General features: G+C 35.9%; 1 protein-coding gene across 2 annotated transcripts in view; it reads right to left on the reverse strand.

The window, feature by feature from the left end:
- Window positions 1–21,688, reverse strand: part of TMEFF2 (transmembrane protein with EGF like and two follistatin like domains 2) — a 284,403-nt gene that overhangs the window by 249,319 nt on the left and 13,396 nt on the right. For both annotated transcript variants that reach the window (XM_027965049.3, XM_060410149.1), the window contains exon 4: window positions 17,741–17,767. In XM_027965049.3, the coding sequence (XP_027820850.1) occupies window positions 17,741–17,767 (27 nt within the window). The remainder of the gene's footprint in view (window positions 1–17,740; window positions 17,768–21,688) is intronic.

The following is a 21,688-nucleotide window of genomic DNA, read 5'->3' on the forward strand; positions in this document are numbered from 1 at the left end:
CCTATATATTCACTCATGCCAAATGTATATGGAGAATTTTAAGAGCACACAATGAGGTGATAGGATTTTAATCTTTTTTCCTTCTCCTTCCTAGATCTTGCTTTGTGTTGGCATATAACATTTTTGTTCATACCAATACCAATATGGAAAGGAATGAAAGGTCATTTGAGTACACCTGGGATATCAGCGTATCTGTCACCTTCTCACTCCCTTTTTTGTCAGCACTCCAGTTACCTTTGGATCATATTTACCTTTTATACTACAATAATCCTTTTTGCTGATTTCTTTGCTTCCTCTCTTGTTTCATCTATAATTCATTCTCCACATAGCAGCCGGAGCAGTCTTTTAAAAATATAAGCCACATTATATTACTCTCCTCCGAATGCTTCCCATGATACTATAAATAAAACCCAAATTATTTCCCACTTCTCCACTCTCTTATCCTACCACTTTCCTGCTCAATCACTGTGTTCAAACTACATTTACCTTCTTTCTGTTTCTGGATTTCACTAAGGTCTTCTTTAGATCATTGACATTTGCTTTCTCTAGTGCCTTGCCTTGGGATCTTGGTGCACAATTTAGGCATTCAGTCCAAATCTTGGGGCTTCCCCAAAGGCTCAGCAGGTAAAGAATCCGCCTGCCAGTGCAGCAGACTCAGGAGATGCGGGTTCAACCCCTGGGTAGGGAAGATCCTCTGGAGGAGGGAATGGCAACCCACTCCAGTATTCTTGCCTGGAGAATCCACATGCACAGAGGAGCCTGGTGGGCTACACTCCATGAGGTTGCAAATAACATTTTGGACATGACTGAGTGACTGAGCAACAGCACACAGCAAATCTCACCCTTCCATAAAACTCAGTCATTCTGAATTGCATCACTGTTTTACTTTATTAAAAGAAATTATCACTCTCTGAAATGTTCTTGTTTATTGATTTGCTTGGCTTATGTCTTTTTCTTCCCTTTAGAAATAAGCTTCACGAACAGGGACTTTTTTCTGTATCTCAAGTATGTAAGACACAGTTGTCACAAAGTATAGTAATATTATGCCATTTTATTAAATCAAAAGAGTATACAGTGTAACTAGAGGGAAGTATTGTATTATCAATAAATACTAGTGAAATGAATATTCTGAATAAAAAAACTCCGTGTGTGTGTGTATCTGTGTGTGTGTGTGTGTGTGTGTGTGTGTGTGTGTATGCACCGAGGACTAATAAGCCAAAGGCATGTCACACAAAACAAAAAGCATACACATTTTTCTGATTAGTGCAAAATTCCTACTTAACAGCAACATCTTCCTTTAATGAAATTAATACTTGTTTAATACATTTTAATATGAAAAGTCATATATTTCAACTCTCTGACTTTAAAATATATGGTAGATTGCACAGGGAACAGTGGAGAAGAGAAAGAGTAACGGTGGAGCTTCAGGGACCTGGGTTTAAACCCTTGCTGTGCCACCAACTACATGGTTATGCACAAGTATTTTAACCTGTGTGCCATTTATTTTCTTCATTGGAAAATGGAGACATGTCTTTCTTGAATAGTTATAACAAGCATGTACTATGTGGCTATAAAGGATCTAACACAGAGTAGCTGCTCCTTGTAAGATCTTAATACAAGACAGTATAAAATAGTCTTTAGAGTGTTATACTAGGCTTATCAATTATTGAAACAGATACGCTGGATGAGTTTTAGTGATGCATCTAATGCTATGCATATGTAAATTAGCAGGGATGTATCTCTATCAGTGTTTCTATAATTGCCCAATTTGAAAGCAGCACACCTAAAAGCAATACACTATTTGACGTACTTTTCCAACTATTCCTTTTCATTCTGGTAACCTCGGGGAGTGGTATGCAGCTAAAGCCTTTTTCTTTTGCTTGACCTCATCCCAGAGGTATGAAAATTAGAAATTTTATTAAAAAGGAATGTTCTCTCAGCATTATCAGTAAATAATGTATGCTAGAAATGTCAGAAATAATACTTTTTAATTCTCAGATATTTAGAGCTGAAAAGTACTTAGAAAAATGCAGGAAAAAAAATCCCGGAATTTAGAAAAGTTTAAGGTTTTGTTGGAACAAATACATTATTCAGCATAACAGAGTCCCTTTCATGAATCCACTCAGCTAATCCTTTGTAGATCACTAAAATGGGCTTTGCCTTCTTTAATCAAATTTGCTGGTGCAGGAAGAGGCACCTGTCCTAGCTTGTGATGTGGTGAGAAGTACAGAATGGAACTAAGAACTGATGCTTTTGAGCTGTGATGTTGGAGAAGACTCTTGAGAATCCTGTGGACAGCGAGGGGATCAAACCAGTCAATCCTAAAGGAAATCAGTCCTGAATATTCATTAGAAAGACTGATGCTGAAGCTGAAGTTCCAACACTTTAGCCACCTGATGCGAAGAGCTGACTCATTAGAAAAGACTTTGATGCTGGGAAAGAGTGAAGGCAGGAGGGGAAAGGGATGACAGAGGATGAGATGGTTGGATAGCATCACCGACTCAGTGAACATGAGTTTGAGCAAGCTCCAGAAGACGGTGAAGGATGGGAAAACCTGGAGTGCTGCATTCCATGGGGTCACAGAGTCAGACACAGCTGAGCGACTAAACAAGCAACTCTGAATCTGAATTTTTCTCCATTTCCAGACATTGTAGAGGTTTCTATTTCATTCTATGCATTTTTATCTCCCTGTCCTCTCTCCTCCCCTCTATAGGTATGGTTGCTGCTACTGCTGCTAAGTTGCTTCAGTTGTGTCCAACTCTGTGCAACCCTATAGACGGCAGCCCACCAGGCTCTACCGTCCCTGGGATTCTCCAGGCAAGAACACTGGAGTGGGTTGCCATTTCCTTCTCCAATGCATGAAAGTGAAAAGTGAAAGTGAAGTAGCTCAGTCGTGTCCGAATCTTCACGATCCCATGGACTGCAGCCCATCAGGCTCCTCCATCCATGGTGTTTTCCAGGCAAGAGTACTGGAGTGGGGTGCCATTGCCTTCTACGATAGGTATGATTAGTCCCACACAGAAAAGTTCAGAGAAAAGTTCCATGAATGATTCTGTTGTCATATAATGGCAATCTCCAAACTTTCTACTAACATATTTTTTAATTTGTGCATACTTCCCAATATCTATTCAAGACTCATCCAGAATTATACAATAGCAAAAAAGAAAAGAACTTGGAATATAGATCTTTTAAAGATTTTCACAGTATTTTTACCTTCCTGTAGAAATTCCTTCCCAGGTAACTCAGTGGTAAAGAATCTGCCTGCCAAGCAGGAGACACAGGTTCCATCTCTGGGTCGGAAAGATCCCCTGGAGAAGGAAATGACAACCCACTCCAATATTCTTCCCTGGGAAATCCCCTGGACAGAGGAGCCTGGTGGGCTCCAGTCCCTGGAGTAGCTAAAGAGTCAGACACAACTTAGCAACTAAACAACAACCACCACAATGAAACTCCTAAAATATTTGCATTAAGACAGGTTAATATTTGTGAAAGAGAATGATTTTGAAGTGATGAAATTATTTCTATATGGAAATTCTCCTAAGTTTGCAGCCTGAGGCTTACGTAGTCTAAGGTTTAGAAGGAGACTCAGTCACAACTGATAGATCATCCCTCAGGTCTCCATATGCCCTGTAACACATACTGCCAATGAGATTGCAGGGGTCAAGAGATAAATGGTTAGGGTTGGAGCAGAGTTCCGTAAAGTATGCACCCTAAATTACTAACTCCTTTAATTTTTAAAATATATTTGTTTAAGAAAAATGATTCATGGTCAGGTGGTGTTTTAAAATACTTTTTAAATAAAATTTAGCAAACTTCTAAACCATAAGACTTCTTAGCCTTTCCTATGTGACTCAGGTGCCATATCATTCTTATTTCTGCGTCTGTATTTTTGTGGAGTATCCTGGGATGCAGGATTTTCCATGGGAAAACTGGAAAAGTCTTGGGCAAATTGGAGAAAGTTCTTCACCTTATCTGTGACTCTTCAAAATAGGTCAAATTATGCTCCATTGCTCAATATTACTTAACTGGATACCCTCTAGCATAATAGCATCCTGAGGCATTCAAGTTCTGCCAAACACATTGCAAAAGTGCTGGGCTAAGGGCAGGTTGTCAGATCTCCTACTCAGCAGTCTGAAGCATTGATTTCAACCTTTGTCTTGTCTGGCAAGAACAAGATCTGTTTTTCCTAATGAAATATTCTCTGGCAGCATTAAATACTATTTTAGATGGGTGAGAAAAAATTTGTGTGGGGTGGAGTTAGGAGGAAAATCTTTGTCTGCATCAATATTTTCTTGGTTTTCTTCTCAAAACATGTATGTGTTGGGATATAGGAACTATAGAGGAAGAAATGCAATAAATGAGTAAATATTTGATGTGTTAATATGGAAAGAAACATTAAAGAGTTGGAACATATAAAAAAAATAGTACTGCCTACCCAAGTCTGAAGCTATTTAACATTCCACATTTTTTGTCCTTTAGATGGACACTAAAAACTTTTTTAGACAAAACATTGAACACCACCGCTTTCTCCTTTTTTTCTGACATTTTGCATTGAAAAATCCTTCTCTCTCTTACCAGATTGCTCTCCTATCTTGTTTCTCCAAACTCTCCTTTTTATCCCCTATAAATATCTCCTCTTATATCTGAGTACAGCATTACCATATTGTTCTAGTTTCATTCATGGGGAAAACAGATGAAAAAAAAAAAAGAGCATAGGGATGTGGGAAAGAGCTGTGACTCAGAGTTGGTGGAAGAAATAGAATCACTCTTCAGATTTCTTCAGAGATGACATCTCATGGCATTTCTGATGCCTACTCTAAGTAAGTCAAGGGCCATAGTTAGTTACTGGGAGGTGGGAGCATGGCCGCCTTGTTCACACATGCATCAATTAATTGCTATTACAGGAGCTCACATCGCTGCTCTAGCAGTTCATTCATCCATGCATTAATCTCACAAATACTTATCAAGCACCTACTACACGCCAGGGCCACTTCTATGAAATTCTGCTGGTTGGATCTTTACTTTCAGTCTAATGATAGCACAGTGACTTACTTTAAAATCATTTCCTCTAAAATCTTCATGGCATCATATGGAGAAAGCCCTTTCCTCTTCATATACCACTGGATGTTTTGTAAGCTGAAAGCTGAAGCTCACAAGAGTTCTGCTTTCTTATTCCATTTAATGAAGAAATGTGCTAGCTCTGGGCTTCCCTGGTGGCTCAGAGGGTAAAGTGTCTGTCTGCAATGCAGGAGTCCTGGGATTGATCCCTGGGTTGGGAAAATCCTCTGGAGAAAAAAATGGCAACCCACTCCAGTATTTTTGCCTGGAGAATCCCATGGACAGAGGAGCCTGGTAGGCTACAGTCCATGGGGTTGCAAAGAGTCGGACATGACTGAGCGACTTCACTTTCTTTCTTATCTAGTTCTAAGAAATTAATATCAAGTGTTTTACTCTTCAGGCAGTATTAGTCTATGGTTAAAGTACATTTTATGTGGGGTAATCATTATAATTCCTGGAAAAGATAGTCTTTTATTTTTCCCCCACTAGTTTAATTTCAAATTAAATGAAGGTACCAAATGGATTTCCAAATGATTTTATTCTCTGGCCAAAGTCATTTGGTATTTTAATAAGTGATTTGGAAGTGGGATAAACTATTGACATTGGGTTATCTCAATTATCTCAATTACCTGCAAATAACTAGAATCCTAAAATGACTTCAATTTTTTTTCTTTGCACACCACTTTTAGGAGAATGAGGCAAATCACAAATGAACAAATTGATATTAATAGTATAAGATGCCGTGCACTTCAAAAATAAAGGAAATGCAAAAGGAAAGCCTCTGAGCTTAAGCTGGTAGCCTATATTTTTGTTAGGCTCCTCTTGGATTCCCTTGAATTTCCTTAGGTTTTGGATAAGCATTTGCTTATTTTTAAAGCTGTTTTAGGCTTGCGAATATCATCTTCTTGTCTTATTCTTGGTGGCATGGATCATTCTCTTACTGGTTTTTTTTTTAGCCCTTTTCTATTGAGTTAAAATAATTCTACAGTTATTTTAGCATATGAAACTCTTCACATTTAACTTTTATTTCAGAATTTCAAATAATTTAAACTGTAGTAGCCAAATGTGAATAGAAACATTTCAAAATTTAAGCACACATTTTTTGTTAGTTTTAGAGCCTTAGCTCACTGAGCAAAGATTCAATGATATCCTCTTAAGCATATGGCCTTGTGGTCTGTATCTAAGGGTATTAATAATTAGCTGTAAGCACATACATAAAGATGCTACTTCAATGAATCAGATTAGTGATACAAAGTAGAATGGTATTTAGTCTAATCAGCAGATTTATGGCAATCTCCCTATATTATATGATCCTTGATTTAGTTTTGGAAGATGAATACTATTTAGGCAAAAGCGTGGGACTGGTTTTAGGAAGAGGGAAGAGCATTAGCAAAGTAAAGAGGCATGAAACCTATTGACGTTGTGTCTCAGTGAACTACTCTCATTGCAAAGGTACAATGGAGTTGTCAGCTCTGAGGTGAAGAAGATTAATGATGAGGATGGTGAGGCAGGTATTAGAACAATTCTGGAGGTCTTTGTACTTCCTACTGGAAAGACTGACTTTTATTCTAAGGATGATGGACATCCATTGTGGGGTTGTAGGCAGGGGAATGATATGCTCAGATAAGTATTTTCTATAAATCATTCTGACTGTGCAAGCAAGAAAAATTTTAGGACAAGACTGGAAAAAGGGAGACAGTTAGGAGGCATTTTTTCAACATTATAGACAAGAGATGACGAGAGATGAAATAAGGGATTGGTGAAGGGTCTGGACACAAAAATCTGAGAGCTATTCACAATAGAAAATTCACAGTGTCCTGATTTATAGGACTGAACTGGGTTTATAACTCTGCCATATTCTATTTCAAAGCAGAGTGTGGTGTAAGGAAACTCTCTCTTCATGAAAGGTCAAGGGTGTTTTCTGAATCAGTGCTTGAATGTGGTTGTTTGGGTAGCATGGGCTCAAAAGTAGTTAGAACATGAGTTTCCAGAGTATAACCATTTAATATCATCCCACTGTTTAAGATACAGTATAATTACTACCACTAATATCCCTTTTCCTCTAAACTGCCAGTTGTTTCTCTTTAATTATATTTAAAAATAACACCTACTTTCAAAGAGGAGCACATTCAAACTGCTATTATAGTTGTCTTTTGAGTAGCTTAACAAAATCTTCACCATTGTAAATTCTCCAGTCCTTAAGGACTAGATCTCAAACTGCATCAGAAAGCTCCACGTGTTCAGGAGAAATGATACTGTGTGGCTCAACATGTCTCTTTACCAAATGTTCACCACCACCGCTTAAATCAGTGTGTCAGACACTCTACTTGCCAAAGGCCATGGCTTTCTGTTAAGGTTAGAGTCCCTGGAGTGTGTCTAAAATGACTCTCACCCCAATTCAATGCTTCCAAGATGATGCAAAAATTCTCAATTTAGCCAGGATCAAATATATGCAGAGTACATTAATTTTCTGTAGAGGCTATAGTAGAAACGGGTTCCCTCCTAACTGGTTCCGCTAATATAGATTTCTGTGTGTGGCCTTCCCCATCAGAAGGTAATCTTAGAACAACCACCCAATCAGTCAAACTATGAAATTAAGGAGTGAAAAAAGCAGCTGGGAAATGAGAGAAAATGGGATAGAAGTTTAAAAGAACTGTATTTATTATTTTGTATTAAATAAATAATTAGGAATAGATCCAATTTAAATGATCCATCTGCTAAACAAGTTCGTGAAATCATCCATTCAACTTTACTTAAAATCCAGTTAATTCTCCTTTTATTCTTCTCAGAGAGAGATCCCAGCAAGTAATACAAAACGAAAGTTATCTTCAGAACCAGTTGACTAACTGAAAGTCACTGGAATAATTCTTCTGGTTTGACTCACTGAGCCAGAATGCTAACATTATTTAAACATATTGTTTTCTATTTATTCCAGGGTTTTTTTAAATCCCAAAGCTATAACAAGTGTGTAATTTACCAGAGAAGATGAAATTGCTCTTTGTTAAGTACACATTGCAAATCATATGCTACGATACATATTGTACATCTAGTACACTAAAAAAATGCTATATTTTCAAATCCAAATTTGAAACAAAAGTCAATGCAATTTGGCATGCACTGCAGCATGCAGAGCGATTCCTATGTATTAAATACTGTCTGCTAATGCCTGAAATGTTCTGCTTGCTTACAAGCATCAAAACAAGAGAAGGACATCTTAAATAAAACCCTAAATATGAAAATACCCTAAGAGAAAAAAAAATTGATTCGACTACTGCACAATATCTACAGTAGGATATCTACTTAAAGGACCACAAACGTCTTTTGGGTGGGTAGCAGATTGGTACATCTGGAATAGACAAGAGACATTGTGGAGAATATATCACAGACTCCTGAACACTGACAAGCAGGTAAAAGAAACGTTATCTTTTTTCTTCTTTAACTATTTCCATTCTTTTTAAAAATATTTGTTTACTTATTTGGCATGCAGGGTCTTTTTCAATTGTGGCATATGGGATCTAGTTCCCTGACCAAGGACCCAACCTCGGTCTTCTGCATTGGGAGCACAGAGCCTAAGTCACTGGTCTACCAGGCAAGTCCTATCTTTTTTCTTTTAATTACAGTAGTCTTTCCTCCTTCCCTTACTTCAACACATCGCGTTTTCAACACAGATCTGGTAAAATCACTAGTCAGATCAGAACATTTTCTTTGCTGTAGACCCTCGATGGCTCCCAACTCACTCACAGGAAGAGTCAAACCCCACAAGAGGGTCTGTAGGCTCACCTCCATCTCTCTTCCTTATCTCCAAGCATCCTCTCACTCACTTCAGTCCAACTAACATCTGAGACCTTCTGGGGTTATGCACCTTCAGAGCTTTTGCATTGCAGTTCTCCTAGAATGCCCTTCTCTTGCTTATTTACAAGCCTCGATCCTGATCCTTTACTTCCTTATCTTTGTCCACGCATTCCTGATCACTTCAAATCCATTAGTAACTTCCTATGCTTATCTCACTTTTTCCTTCCTGCATACCATTTGACAATCTATATCTTTTTTCTTATTTATTTGTTTACTGTTTGGTTCTTTTCAGAAGAAATAAGTTCTGCAAGAGCAGGGATTCTGTTTTAAATGTTACAGATTGTAGAGGATGCAATGTGCATACTTGCCCCTTCTCTGCTGGGAATGTTGTATGCAGATAGGTCACAGCAGAGTCCCTCTCCAGGTCTAGCCTGCAGTTAAAGAGAGCCACCTGGTCCGAGGTAACACTCCCTTGGGGTTCACCCACATCAACAGTGATCAATGGTGCGATGTGAAGGCCCAGCCCCATCAACCCAATTTTAAGTACAACTCAGAGGGGCCATGCCATGTTGAGAGCTTCTATGGCACCTGCTGTGACTTTTTAAAACTGCACCAGTCTTACTCCATCTGCCCAGCCCTACATCCTTCTTTCCTACTGACGCTGATCCTGAAAGCCCTACTAGTGAAACTCGAATGTACAAATCTAACCTCAGATTCTACTTCTTGGGAAACCCTGCAAGGATCATGGATGAAGAAACTAAAAGATTGTATAAGTAACCTGTCTGTGGTCACATAGCTAGTAAGTGGTGGAATGGGGACCAAATCCACAGAGTACACTTCCTGCAACCACGTACACAATTATATTTTTCCCCCCAAGTTAAAGTATAACAAATACCTTAGAGTGAATACTTCAAAAAGGAATAGGACCAGGGATGGGTGATGAAGGGAAAATTAATAGAGAAGAATAGATGGCAAACCATTATAGATTGATGAGTATGATCGACTTGATGATACATAAATCCATAGGGGTTTGAGGATTACTTTGTATAAAATGGGCTTCCCTTGTGGCTCAGATGGTAAAGAATCTGCCAGCAATGCAGGAAAAATGGGTTCAATCCCTGGGTTGAGAAGATCCCCTGGAGAAGGGACTGGCTACCCACTTCAGTATTCTTGCCTGAAGAATTCCATAGACAGAGGAAGCTGGAGGGTTAAAGTTCATAGAGTTGCAAAGAGTCAGACACAACTGAATGACTAACTAAACACTTTGAATAGAATAGATGGTTTCAGAAATAAAAATGAGAGTAAGAAGGGCGGAAGGAGAAGAGATAATAAAATTTCATATGATTGTTGATAAGATTTATATAAACAGAATATGGGGTCTGCTGGATATAGGTGTTGCAAACAGCTACTGCAAGAGGTAGGGTACTCTGTAGACTATAGTTTCCTTTCTTCTTGAAATTCAAGGACTGGCTTATTTAACATAATGTACTGTTGCTGGCATTGTGGGTAAAATGCCATTTTTTTTTTTCTGATTATCTTTCACATATCCAAAGGTTGCTATTGTGATTAAATGAATTAGTGTTTTTATAAACCACGGGGCATCTTACAAACAATTATACCTGAGTTAGGTATGCTTATGGATTTATCTAATTCATGCTCTGGCATCCAGTAGAACTATAATCAAGTATTTCCATCTACTTTAAAAGAATCTCTTTCTAAAAGTTCAAATCCCCTTAGAAAAACTTTGCAATGCTTAGCATCCTAATGAAAATTCTTCCTTGTGAGTATACCAAATCCATCATATTGTGAATTCCTCCTGTTTCTTCTTTTTGGGATTTCTAGAGAGGCAACTGACTACCACTATAACCTTAAGACTTATTTACTGTCTTGATCACCCGTTGGATCATAGAAAATGCAAGAGAGTTCCAGAAAAATACCTACTTCTGCTTCATTGACTATACTATACTCTTTGACTATGTGGATCACATCAAACTGTGGAAAATTCTTACAGAGATGGGAATACCAGACCACCTTACCTGCTTCCTGAGAAATCTGTATGCAGGTCAAGAAGCAATAGTTAGAACTGGACATGGAACAACAAATGTTCCAAATTGGAAAGGAGTATGTCAAGGCTGTATATTGTCATCCCGCTTATTTAGCTTCTGTGCAGAGTACATCATGTGAAATGCCTGGCTGGATGAAGCACAAGCTGAAATCAAGATTGCCAGGAAAAATATCAATAACCTCAGATATGCAGATGACACCACCTTTATGGCAGAAAACAAAGAGGAACTAAAGTGCTTCTTGATGAAAGTGAAAGAGGAGAGTGCAAAAGTTGGCTTAAAACTCAACATTCATAAAACAAAGATCATGGCATCTGGTCCCATCACTTCATGGCAAATAGATGGGGAAAGAATGAAAACAGTGAGAGACTTTATTTTCTTGGGCTCCAAAATCACTGCAGATGGTAAGTGCAGCCATGAAATTAAAAGACACTTGCTCCTTGGAAGAAAAGCTATGACAAACCTAGACAGCATATTAAAAAGCAGAGACATTACTTTGTTGACAAAGGTCCATCTAGTCAACACTATGTTTTTTCCAGTAATCATTATGGACGTGAGAGTTGAATCACAAAGAAAGATAAGTGCCGAAGAATGAATGCTTTTGAACTGTGGTGTTGGAGAAGACTCTTGAGAGTTTCTTGGATTGCAAGGAGATCCAACCCGTCCATCCTAAAGGAAATCAGTCCTGAATATTCATTGGAAGGACTGATGCTAAAGCTGAAGCACCAATATTTGGCCACCTGATGCAAAGATTTAACTCACTGGAAGAGACCCTGATGCTGGGAAGGGTTGAAGGCAGGAAGAGAAGGGGTTGACAGAGGATGAGATGGTTGGATGGTATTACTGACTGGATGGACATGAGCTTGAGTAAACTCAGGGAGTTGATGATGGACAGGGAAGCCTGGCATGCTGTAGTCCATGGGGTCACAAAGAGTTGGACGAGACTGAGCAAGTGAACTGAATTGAACCGACTGTTTTGAATTTTTAAAACACTGTTCCCTATTTCTTACCTGTCATATAGAACTGCAGTTCCTCCAATATCAAAACTATGATTTCACTCCCCTTCAAAGTGCAAAGCTAGCTATCTCCTCTAAATACTGAAAACTGTGATTGGATTTGTAGAGTTGTTATTATCTCAGCATCAATATTTTAGACCATGAACTTAAAACTTACTAATTCAAAGATCCAAATTTCAATTAAACCCTTCAGAGAAATTATATTTTTAAATGGGAAAAAAGAACAAAGTTAATATAAATTCTTTTCATTTCATTTTTTGGCATCCAAAGTCCTTTGCATTAGTTTATTATAATTATCTTTTCCTATAAGCAGATACTATTCTCCTTTACCAACAAAAGAAATGAATCTCCAAGGAGCTTGCAAGTAAACTCAAATAGGCATCCTTTAAGCCAATTAAAAATTTAGAATACAAATCTCCTGATTCTTAGCCCAAAGCCATGTCTATCAAACTGTACATAATGATTACATTTATTTTCCTAGATATAATTTTTAGAAACCCATATAAGTGATTCAGAAAAAGAAAATGTTTGTGGTATCCATTTCACATCCCCAAGGAATCTTCTCTGGAAATTCAGTCAATTATTATCATTCTACTAAAAAAAAATGTTATTTTTATTTTTAAGATGGTAGTCATGTGTGAAGGTATGTTGGTAACAAAGTTTTGTTCTCCCTTTTCATTTTCCATCATTCTCACTTTGTTTCCCTCCTTTTGTTTGCTTGTTTTGTTTTTTCATTTTCATTATCCACTATCTTCATTCATCCTACCTCTATTTCATCACTCCATCACAATATTGGTTTTCTTTGAGCTATAGAGGAAGCAAAATGGATTCTACTTCATGAAAACCTGAGATATATTTCATCTGTGGTTCAGATGTCTATAAACTCATCTCCAGGCAGAACAACAGCTCTAAGGTGTAGAACAGCAAAAGCAAGAGCAGTTTCTACTTCCTCCTTGTATGTATTGCCATGGAAAAATCTCAAACTTCATGTACAGGGTAGAATTTTTAAATTAATCGGTATTCCAGATGAGGTTGCTGACAACTGATGCCTGTCAGACTTTGGCTATAATGTGTACCCAGTGGAGAAAACACATGGCAAGGCGCACTGTGTTTGCCAGAACTTGACTATGACAATAAGGTGGAGAGGTACAGATTGAGATCAAAAAAGGGAACTGGTATAGCAACGTGGGAGAAAAAATTACTTAACCTGACATAAGAATATTTTATGAAATGAACATTCAGTTCCTTGTTATTTACAGTATACTTAACATTTTATTTCTACAGGGGATTATTTCTCTTTTGATAATTAGAATCATAATTTTCCCATTGCTTGCTAAGAAAAGAATTTACATGTAAATCTCCTTGAGTATAAAGAACTATGTCATATTCAGCTTTAGAACTCCAGAAACCTTGTCATGGTCCCCAGCTGATAGGAGGCTTGTTCAGTTCAGTGTAATTCATGAATATCATCAAATCCACAGTAGAAATCTAAGAATTTTTTAAAAATAAATTTTCAGTTCTCAAAATTGTTACAACACTGTTTTCTGGTTTTTAGCAATCTACACGATCAGAAACAGCCTAGGGTCTACAGTTTGTTGCGATGTAAATATTCCTTGTTCTAGCCAAAGTATATACAAAATAAATATCTTAATTTTGTACATCCAAGTAAAATTATACAAAGATAATCTGCATAAGACAATTTTGCATTAAATAAAACACAGCATAACTGATTTTGTGCATTAAAGTCATCATAATAGCCATTATCTGGATTATTAAAACAAAAATCAGACTTTATACAACTAATGGATATAAATTTAATTTGATATGTTGCTGTACATATCTGACATTAATCTCTTGATTAAATTATTAAAGAATCCTCTTAAAAGTATATAATTGTATAAGTTGTATGAAGCCCCAGAGCTTTATTTTATCTCATGAATTAAAAATATACCCATTGCATCTATGCTGTATATCTTAGGGACATTTTGTTTCTATAGACATTATCATACAACTTCCCATAAGATGTTATTAAAATTTAATCATGAATTCTTCCAGACTTTTAGCAGGATAATATGTTTATTATTCTTTTAATAGTTAAAATATACTTTTTATTTTACAGGACTTGTTTTTGTTTTTAGGAATCTGTCAGAAGTCTAGTTAATGCAGAAATATATGTTAAGCTTAATGGAAAATATTCATGGTCTTATCTTATAATATGACTGAAAGACTGTGAAATAAAAGCAGGTGTTAAAAATTATCCCTTAACCACCCACACAGCCCTAGATTCTTTCACATTGCAGTGTTTGGTGCTTAAGGAAGTCCGTGGGTAGAGAAGATGTTATTATCCCTCCTACACACACCCGTTTTCTTATTTACAACACTATCTCCATTTATATAAGTACTTGAAACACCAACCCCTTTCTTTTTACTACTTTTTGAAATTCTTTGGGATTTTGTCCACACTCTACTACATATTACCTTTCTATTAGACACATATATAGCTAATTATAGTTTAACCTGAATTGTTTTTTTTAAGTATGAGTCTATCCAAAAGGTTATTTGATGAAGATGCCTTTTCAACTAAATATTTTTGCTTGAAAACAGAGAATTCCATAAACAACTGGTCTTTCACTCAAATTCTTTATATTAATGTTTCCTTAATAAATTAACAGATTAATAGTTAAAGACAGTTAAACCTTCTATAAAACATACAAAAACAAGTTAGCATAAATTTTATGAAACATTTAGATCCCTTTTATACGGTAAAAATGTTTCCTCAAGTGCAATAAATGATAGATATACCCTTGTGCAAATAAGTTAAACTTAATTTTAAAAAATCAGGTCTAATATTCAATGCTAACATTTATTTGTTTAAGAATGTAGGACGGGGACCTTCCTGGTGGCTCAGAGGTTAAAGCGTCTGCCTGCAATGAGGGAGACCTGGGTTCGATCCCTGGGTTGGGAAGATCCCCTGGAGAAGGATGTTGCAACCCACTCCAGTATTCTTGCCTGGAGAATCCCATGGACGGAGGAGCCTTGTGGGCTATAGTCCACAGGGTCACAAAGAGTCAGACACGACTGAGCGACTTCACTTTTCACTTAAGAATGTAGGACAATCTAAAAAAGTAAAACCTTATGTATTTATAAAGTTTTTGGATTTGGATTTGATTTAACCATATCATTTATGATAGTCACACATATGTGTTTTCCAAATAAAATTGTTCACTTCACTATTCAGATCAATGCACCTCATTTGGGAAGTATATTAACTTTTGTTAAAAGAAATTAGAAAAATAACCGTTAACTATCCAAAGTGCTTGCAAACATGCCTTGATTATTAACCAAATACACATTATTGAGAATATATCCTATAGAGACTAGTTAGGACAATCACTAACTAGGACTGTTGGATTAACCAAACAATAATAGGTAATTCAATCACTTCTGGTTAATTCAAAGGGAACTGATTCTGGCTCTTCTAGATATCTTGGTAACAGGAACTCGGTCAGAATACGGAGCAAATCCATCCTTTATATAGCAGAGGTAGCAAGTCAAATATATTTTCCATATAATCCAATTGACATGTGAACTAGAATTGTGCAGGTCACTCTAAACTATGCTTTTAGGTTCTCCTTATTAAGCTTTCTATCATTTTGTACTAAAGTTAAAAACAATATGGAAAATTAAAACCATTAGTATTTCAGAGCAAAGAACACATAGACTAGAAAAAATAAATTCAGCAAAAACAAAACAAAACAAAAATTTTTGAGTCTCTGACTAAAAAGAAAAGAAACAGCTAGGAGTAAATACTCATTAACCACAACTTTCAGAAAAACAACTCTTTATAAAGAATACAACTCAGAATTAAATGGGTTATATGCTTTTATTTTCTTCCCAAAGCAATTATCTCTTAAGAAGTTGTTTTGTTTATTTTTCCTCCAAGTTAATATAAAGCACATATAATTAAAAGGAAGAGAAATTTTTTAAAAGGAGAAAAAACAATAAGTTATAAATGTCTTCTTTATGAAATTAAAGTGAATTCCTTTAAAAAAATCACCTTATACAGATCATAGGAAAAAATAATGAACCTAATATTTCAGTCTAGAATTCAACAAGGAAGAGTGAGGTTGACTTTACTGTCAATTGCATGTGCTAAATACAATGAAGGAAAAACTGGCTACTAGTTATCTGATATACCCACTACACCTTACTATTGAAAAAAAAGATGATGTATGACATGACGAAAAGACTCAACTAGAAAAAAGTATACCAAGGTGCTCTAACAAAAGAAGCAATGAAGATAATTCTGTGGGTTTTTTTAAAGATGCCAAAAAATGAATAAGACGCGTGAAGAGTGGAACAGTTGAAACAATACAATATCTTTCAACTTAAGTAGTCTACATGTAAAACTAAATAGCCAGGAAATTTTTCATAGAACTGCTCCCTTCCAAAACTGACATTTTAACACAGTGACAAATTTCTTAGTATTCTGATAGTGAAATATCTACTCAAAAAACTTTTTTCCTTTTTCTCTTTAAAGTTTGCTTGATCTTAGATGCTCATCTTCACAAAACTTACAGGGAAGCTTTCTTAGGAATATTATATTAATTAGCCAGAGGAAAAAATAATTTCTTAGAAATAGTAAGATTATCTTAATATCAAATGACTGTCTAATGTCATGTGATATGGAAATATATTTATACTCTCATGGTACTGAATCGTGACTCCTATTCAATTTCAGTCTTTATGAAAAAAAATTGTGCTCCAATATGGTGCTCTAATTTTCTTCTCTGGGTGTTGCTTATTTGAACTAGTTAAGCCTTTGACTTGATAAATCTCTAACTTGTTGCCCAAACCAGATAAGGTAAGCAGTAGAATTGGACTTTGCTGACTCCACCTTCTGTCCTCATCTTTTATCAAATTCTTCATTAAAAACTAAAGTTTAATAGAAATATGCATTTAATCATTTTATATAACTTAAGCAAGGTCCTGAGAGAATGTTTATGTTTTTATTCATTCTCTTTTCAGTATTCTTGTTGAAATTACATTTAGTTGTTTCTATTTTTTCTTGTTGTAAATAAAGATAGCATTTTGCTTGAATTTCAACTGGAAAAGCATTTTGGGAAATTTTCAATGAAGGTTCAATCCATAAGTAAAATCTTAATTGGCAGTAAGTATATCATATAAAATTTTGAAAGTTTCTGCCTATCTCTTATATACTTCTTTAAACACACAACTAAATCATGAAAACATATATCCTGTGTTAGTAAAAATAACTATAGATTAATTTAATCAAAAAAGTAAAGACACTATCTTATTTTCACTGGCTTAAATTTATCTTTTTTATTTTTCTTTAATGAACTAAAGCTCCTTCAGTTTCAAACTATTAATTTGATAATTATGTTCCTATTTACATAATAGCTATTAATATTAGTATCAATATTTTGTAATTATGTATTAAAAAAAAATTTAAATGATTTTCTAGGAGTTTTTTGTCCTGCCAAATATGCTTGGAGGCTTATTATGAAGTTCTGTTATGCAGGTTTATCTCAAAGTTAATTCAAACACAGATATACAAATGAATAGGAATATTAGATGGAAAAAGTTCTTAAGTATGATTCATAAACATCAAATAATTTATATGGTATATACATTTATTTAATAGGAAGAATGATTTTGTTTTAGTTTTCCCTTTCCTAAGATGCAAAATGCGAATTGGTCTTAGATATACGCAATGACAAATACATAAGTAAATATCCACAAGTAACATTCACATAGAAACCTTTCAATATATAAAAAGGCAACTCCTACCTCCATCTCCAGATCCTGATCCTGCATCTGGGAGGAAAAAAGGAAGTAATTTGTTTTAGCTTAAAAAACATATTCAAAGAATATTTATGAACTTTTAAATTAAATTCAAAATAAATTTAAAATAAATACTTTCTCCATTATTTATTAATATAATTGAAAAATTACTAACATTTAACTTGAAAAACATTCATATCAATGTAGTTTAATATCTGTAATACAGCTTATAAAATCAATTCTCTATTATTTTCATTTTAAATTTCATGAACAATGTATTATTCAGCTTTGGAATTAATTCTGAAACTTGACTATATAAAAATTTTCATTTTTATTTTAGTCAAGATGAATATGGTGCCAGTAACAAAAAAATTAAAAACAAGATGCTTATAACAATCAGTGAGATTTAGAAATTAAGTAGTCTAAGACTTGTGGCGAATACTCATAATTAAGGCTTATATTCTTGTACATTGCATTACAAAGGGAAAAACAGTTTAAAGATGAATATCTTTTTATATAAGAGCTAATACGTTTTCCAAATACCACAACTCTGGAAGAGTCTATCTGTATAAACAGCATCTACTATTTTTGAAATTCAAAAGGGTGAGCTTCAGGTTTGCGTTTGTGATTAAAATTGGCTATGCCCTAGGTGATGTTGGCAGAGAAGACAATAACCTTTCTCTGCCTTCCTTTTCCTCCAGTCCTTTCCCCTCCCCCTCACATAACTACAACTTGGGAAAGTTGTCAATTTCTGACAACTCATTTCCCAGAAACACTCAGTTTCTTCAGTTCAGTTCAGTTCAGTCGCTCAGTCGTGTCTGACTCTTTGTGAATCACAGCACGCCAGGCCTCCCTGTCCATCACCAACTCCCTGAGTTCACTCAGACTCACGTCCATTGAGTCTGTGATGCCATCCAGCCATCTCATTCTCTGTCGTCCCCTTCTCCTCCTGCCCCCAATCCCTCCAAGCATCAGAGTTTCTTCCAATGAGTCAACTCTTCGCATGAGGTGGCCAAAGTACTGGAGTTTCAGCTTTAGCATCAGTCCTTCCAATGAACACCCAGGACTATCTCCTTTAGGATGGCCTGGTTAGTTGGAGTCAAAATCATTGGGTCTCCATTTGCTTCTACCTGTTAAGTGGAGACATCACCTTCCTTCTGCCTCCCCCCACTTCCTTCCATTCTAAATACATTTGGGTATGTATTTTTAATGTTAATAAGGGGAAATAAGATGAATATTGGTATATTAATACTGGTATTCTTTGTCTGACTGGCCTTCATTTTACATTGAATTCTCAGCCAGAGTTCAAGAGCCATATCAAATGCCATGTCTATGAATTTGTGTTTGTTGTTTTAGACCAATTAAAATAAAATACTACTTGTTTGCCTCAATGACACTTTATTGAAAAGCACTCACAGAAAGAGGCATGATGTATGAAAATCTATAGAAGACTGACACAGGAAGAATGAATGCCTCGCTAATAATTCTCCTTGTCATTATGTTAGACATTAGCGCTGTCATGAAGGAGCAGCTGTTTTGAATTGTCAGCCTTGGTGGATACCCAGACTAACATATTCATAAGATTTAACATTTTATTAAATCAAAGCCTCAAGTCATTAACTGCTTACATGACTAAGGAGAAAGTCTTTGGGTCAGGCTCTCCTTCCCTTAAAGGCAAGTTAATTGGTAAAAAAAATTTCATAATTAAAACCACTCTTGGTAAACGTAGACTCAAATAAGGATTCTAATTATTCAATTTGACTGGTTTAAGAGAACAGAGGGAAAAAGGCTGATGCATTCATCTCAACAGCAGGAAGATAGTCCTGTCAACTGAACTGAGTCCTATGTCACAGAACAATCACTTTTGGATGGAACAGTGCTTGAATGGTCAAAGTTGGTAAAGTCTACTTTTTGTATCTTTTCACAGCTAGAATTTTAACTGACTTTATTTGAATTAATTTGAAAGCTTAAGTTATAAAATTACCTATAAAATCATCAGAAGTTAATAACAGGTTATATTATTGTAGCATTTATACATTCTACCTTTGTTTTAGTTACACGTATATAGCTTCTTATTCCTTTCCACTAAGAGTGCAAACATCTTTAAATCAAGAACCATGTCTTATTCAGCTCCCTACATTTATATAATACACCTAAGAGGAAATGCATAAAAGCTTATGGATTCCAAACTCCAAACATACTCATTGGATAGCATTAGGAATATTATTCAACCATTCTAAGCTTACTGGTCCTCTAATCAATGGGTAATGTCTATCCTACTGGACTACTTTGAGGATAACTGCACAATGGCACATTTTAAATGCTTATCACTATGTCTGGAACATAATAATTAAAATTTTGAGTGAACATCTTAGCTATTCATCTATATGTTTTCTATTAAATACATATAGCTGGAGAAAATCAAGAAAAATGGCAGTAGTATTTTGGCTTGTATTACCCATGTATGTTTCTAAAAATTCAAGGGGCATGATCCTTAAGAACATTTGTGTTTTATTTGAGCCAAATTAAGTAGCTAGTGAAGACAGAGGAATAGACTGAAAAAAAAAAATGGTCACTTAAATCATGGCCTTTAGTGAAGTCAAGTGGGCCTTAGGAAACTTTACTACAAACAAAGCTAGTGAAGGTGATGGAATTCCAGCTGAGCTATTTCAAATCCTAAAAGATGATGCTGTGAGAGTGCTGCATTCATGTCAGTAAATTTGCAAAACTCAGCAATGGCTAGAGGACTGGAACAGGTCAGTTTTCAATCTAACCCCAAAGAAAGGCAAGTCTAAATAATGCTCAAACTACCATACAATCGCATTCATTTCACATGCTAGCAAAGTAATGCTCAAAATCCTTCAAGTTAGGCTCCAACAGTACGTGAACCAAGAAATTCCAGATGTTCAAGCTGGTTTTAGAAAAGGCAGAGGAACCAGAGGTCAAATCGCCAACATCTGCTGGATCATAGAAAAAGCAAGGGGATTCCAGGAAAAACATCTACTTCTGCTTCATAGACTACACTAAAGCCTTTGACTATGTGGATCACAACAAGCTGAAATATTCTTCAAGAGATGGGAATACCAGACCACTTACTTGCCTCCTGCAAAACCTGTACGCAGGTCAAAAAGCAACAGCTAAAACTGGACATGGAACAATAAACTGGTTCCAAACTGGGAAAGGAGTATGTCAAAGCTGTATATTGTCAGTTTGCAAAGTGTATTATGTGAAATGCCAGGTTAGATGACTCACAAGCTGGAACCAAGATTGCCGGGAGAAATATCAATAACCTCAGATAAACAGATGATACCACTCTAATGGCAGAAAGTAAAGAGGAACTAAAGAGCCTCTTCATGAAAGTATAAGAGGAGAGTGAAAAAGCTGGCTTAAAACTCATCATTTAAAAAAAAAAAAAAGATCATGGCACCCGGTCCTATCACTTCATGACAAATAGATGGGGAAACAATGGAAACAGTGACAGACTTTATTTTCTTGGGCTCCAAATTCACTGCAGATGGTGACTGCATCCACAAAATTAAAAGATGCTTGCTCCTTGGAAGAAAAGCTATGACAAACCTAGACAGTGTATTAAAAAGCAGAAACATCACTCTGCCAATAAAAGTTCATATAGTCAAAGTTATGATTTTTCCAGTAGTCATTTACAGATGTGCGAGTTGGACCATAAAGCAAGCTGAGTGCCAAAGAATTGGTGCTTTCAAACTGTGATGCTGGAGAGGACTCTTGAGAGTCACGTGGATAGCAAGAAGATCCAACCAGTCAATCCTAAAGGAAATCAGTCCTGAATATTCATTGGAAAGACTGATGTTAAAGCTCAAGCTCCAGCTGACTCACTGGAAAAGACCCTAATGCTGTAAAGATTTAGGGCAAAGAAGAGAAGGGGATTGACAGAGGATGAGACGGTTCGATGGTATCACTGACTCAATGGACACTGAG

This window comes from Ovis aries, chromosome 2, assembly GCF_016772045.2.
Source record: "Ovis aries strain OAR_USU_Benz2616 breed Rambouillet chromosome 2, ARS-UI_Ramb_v3.0, whole genome shotgun sequence".
Lineage (NCBI taxonomy): Eukaryota > Metazoa > Chordata > Mammalia > Artiodactyla > Bovidae > Ovis > Ovis aries.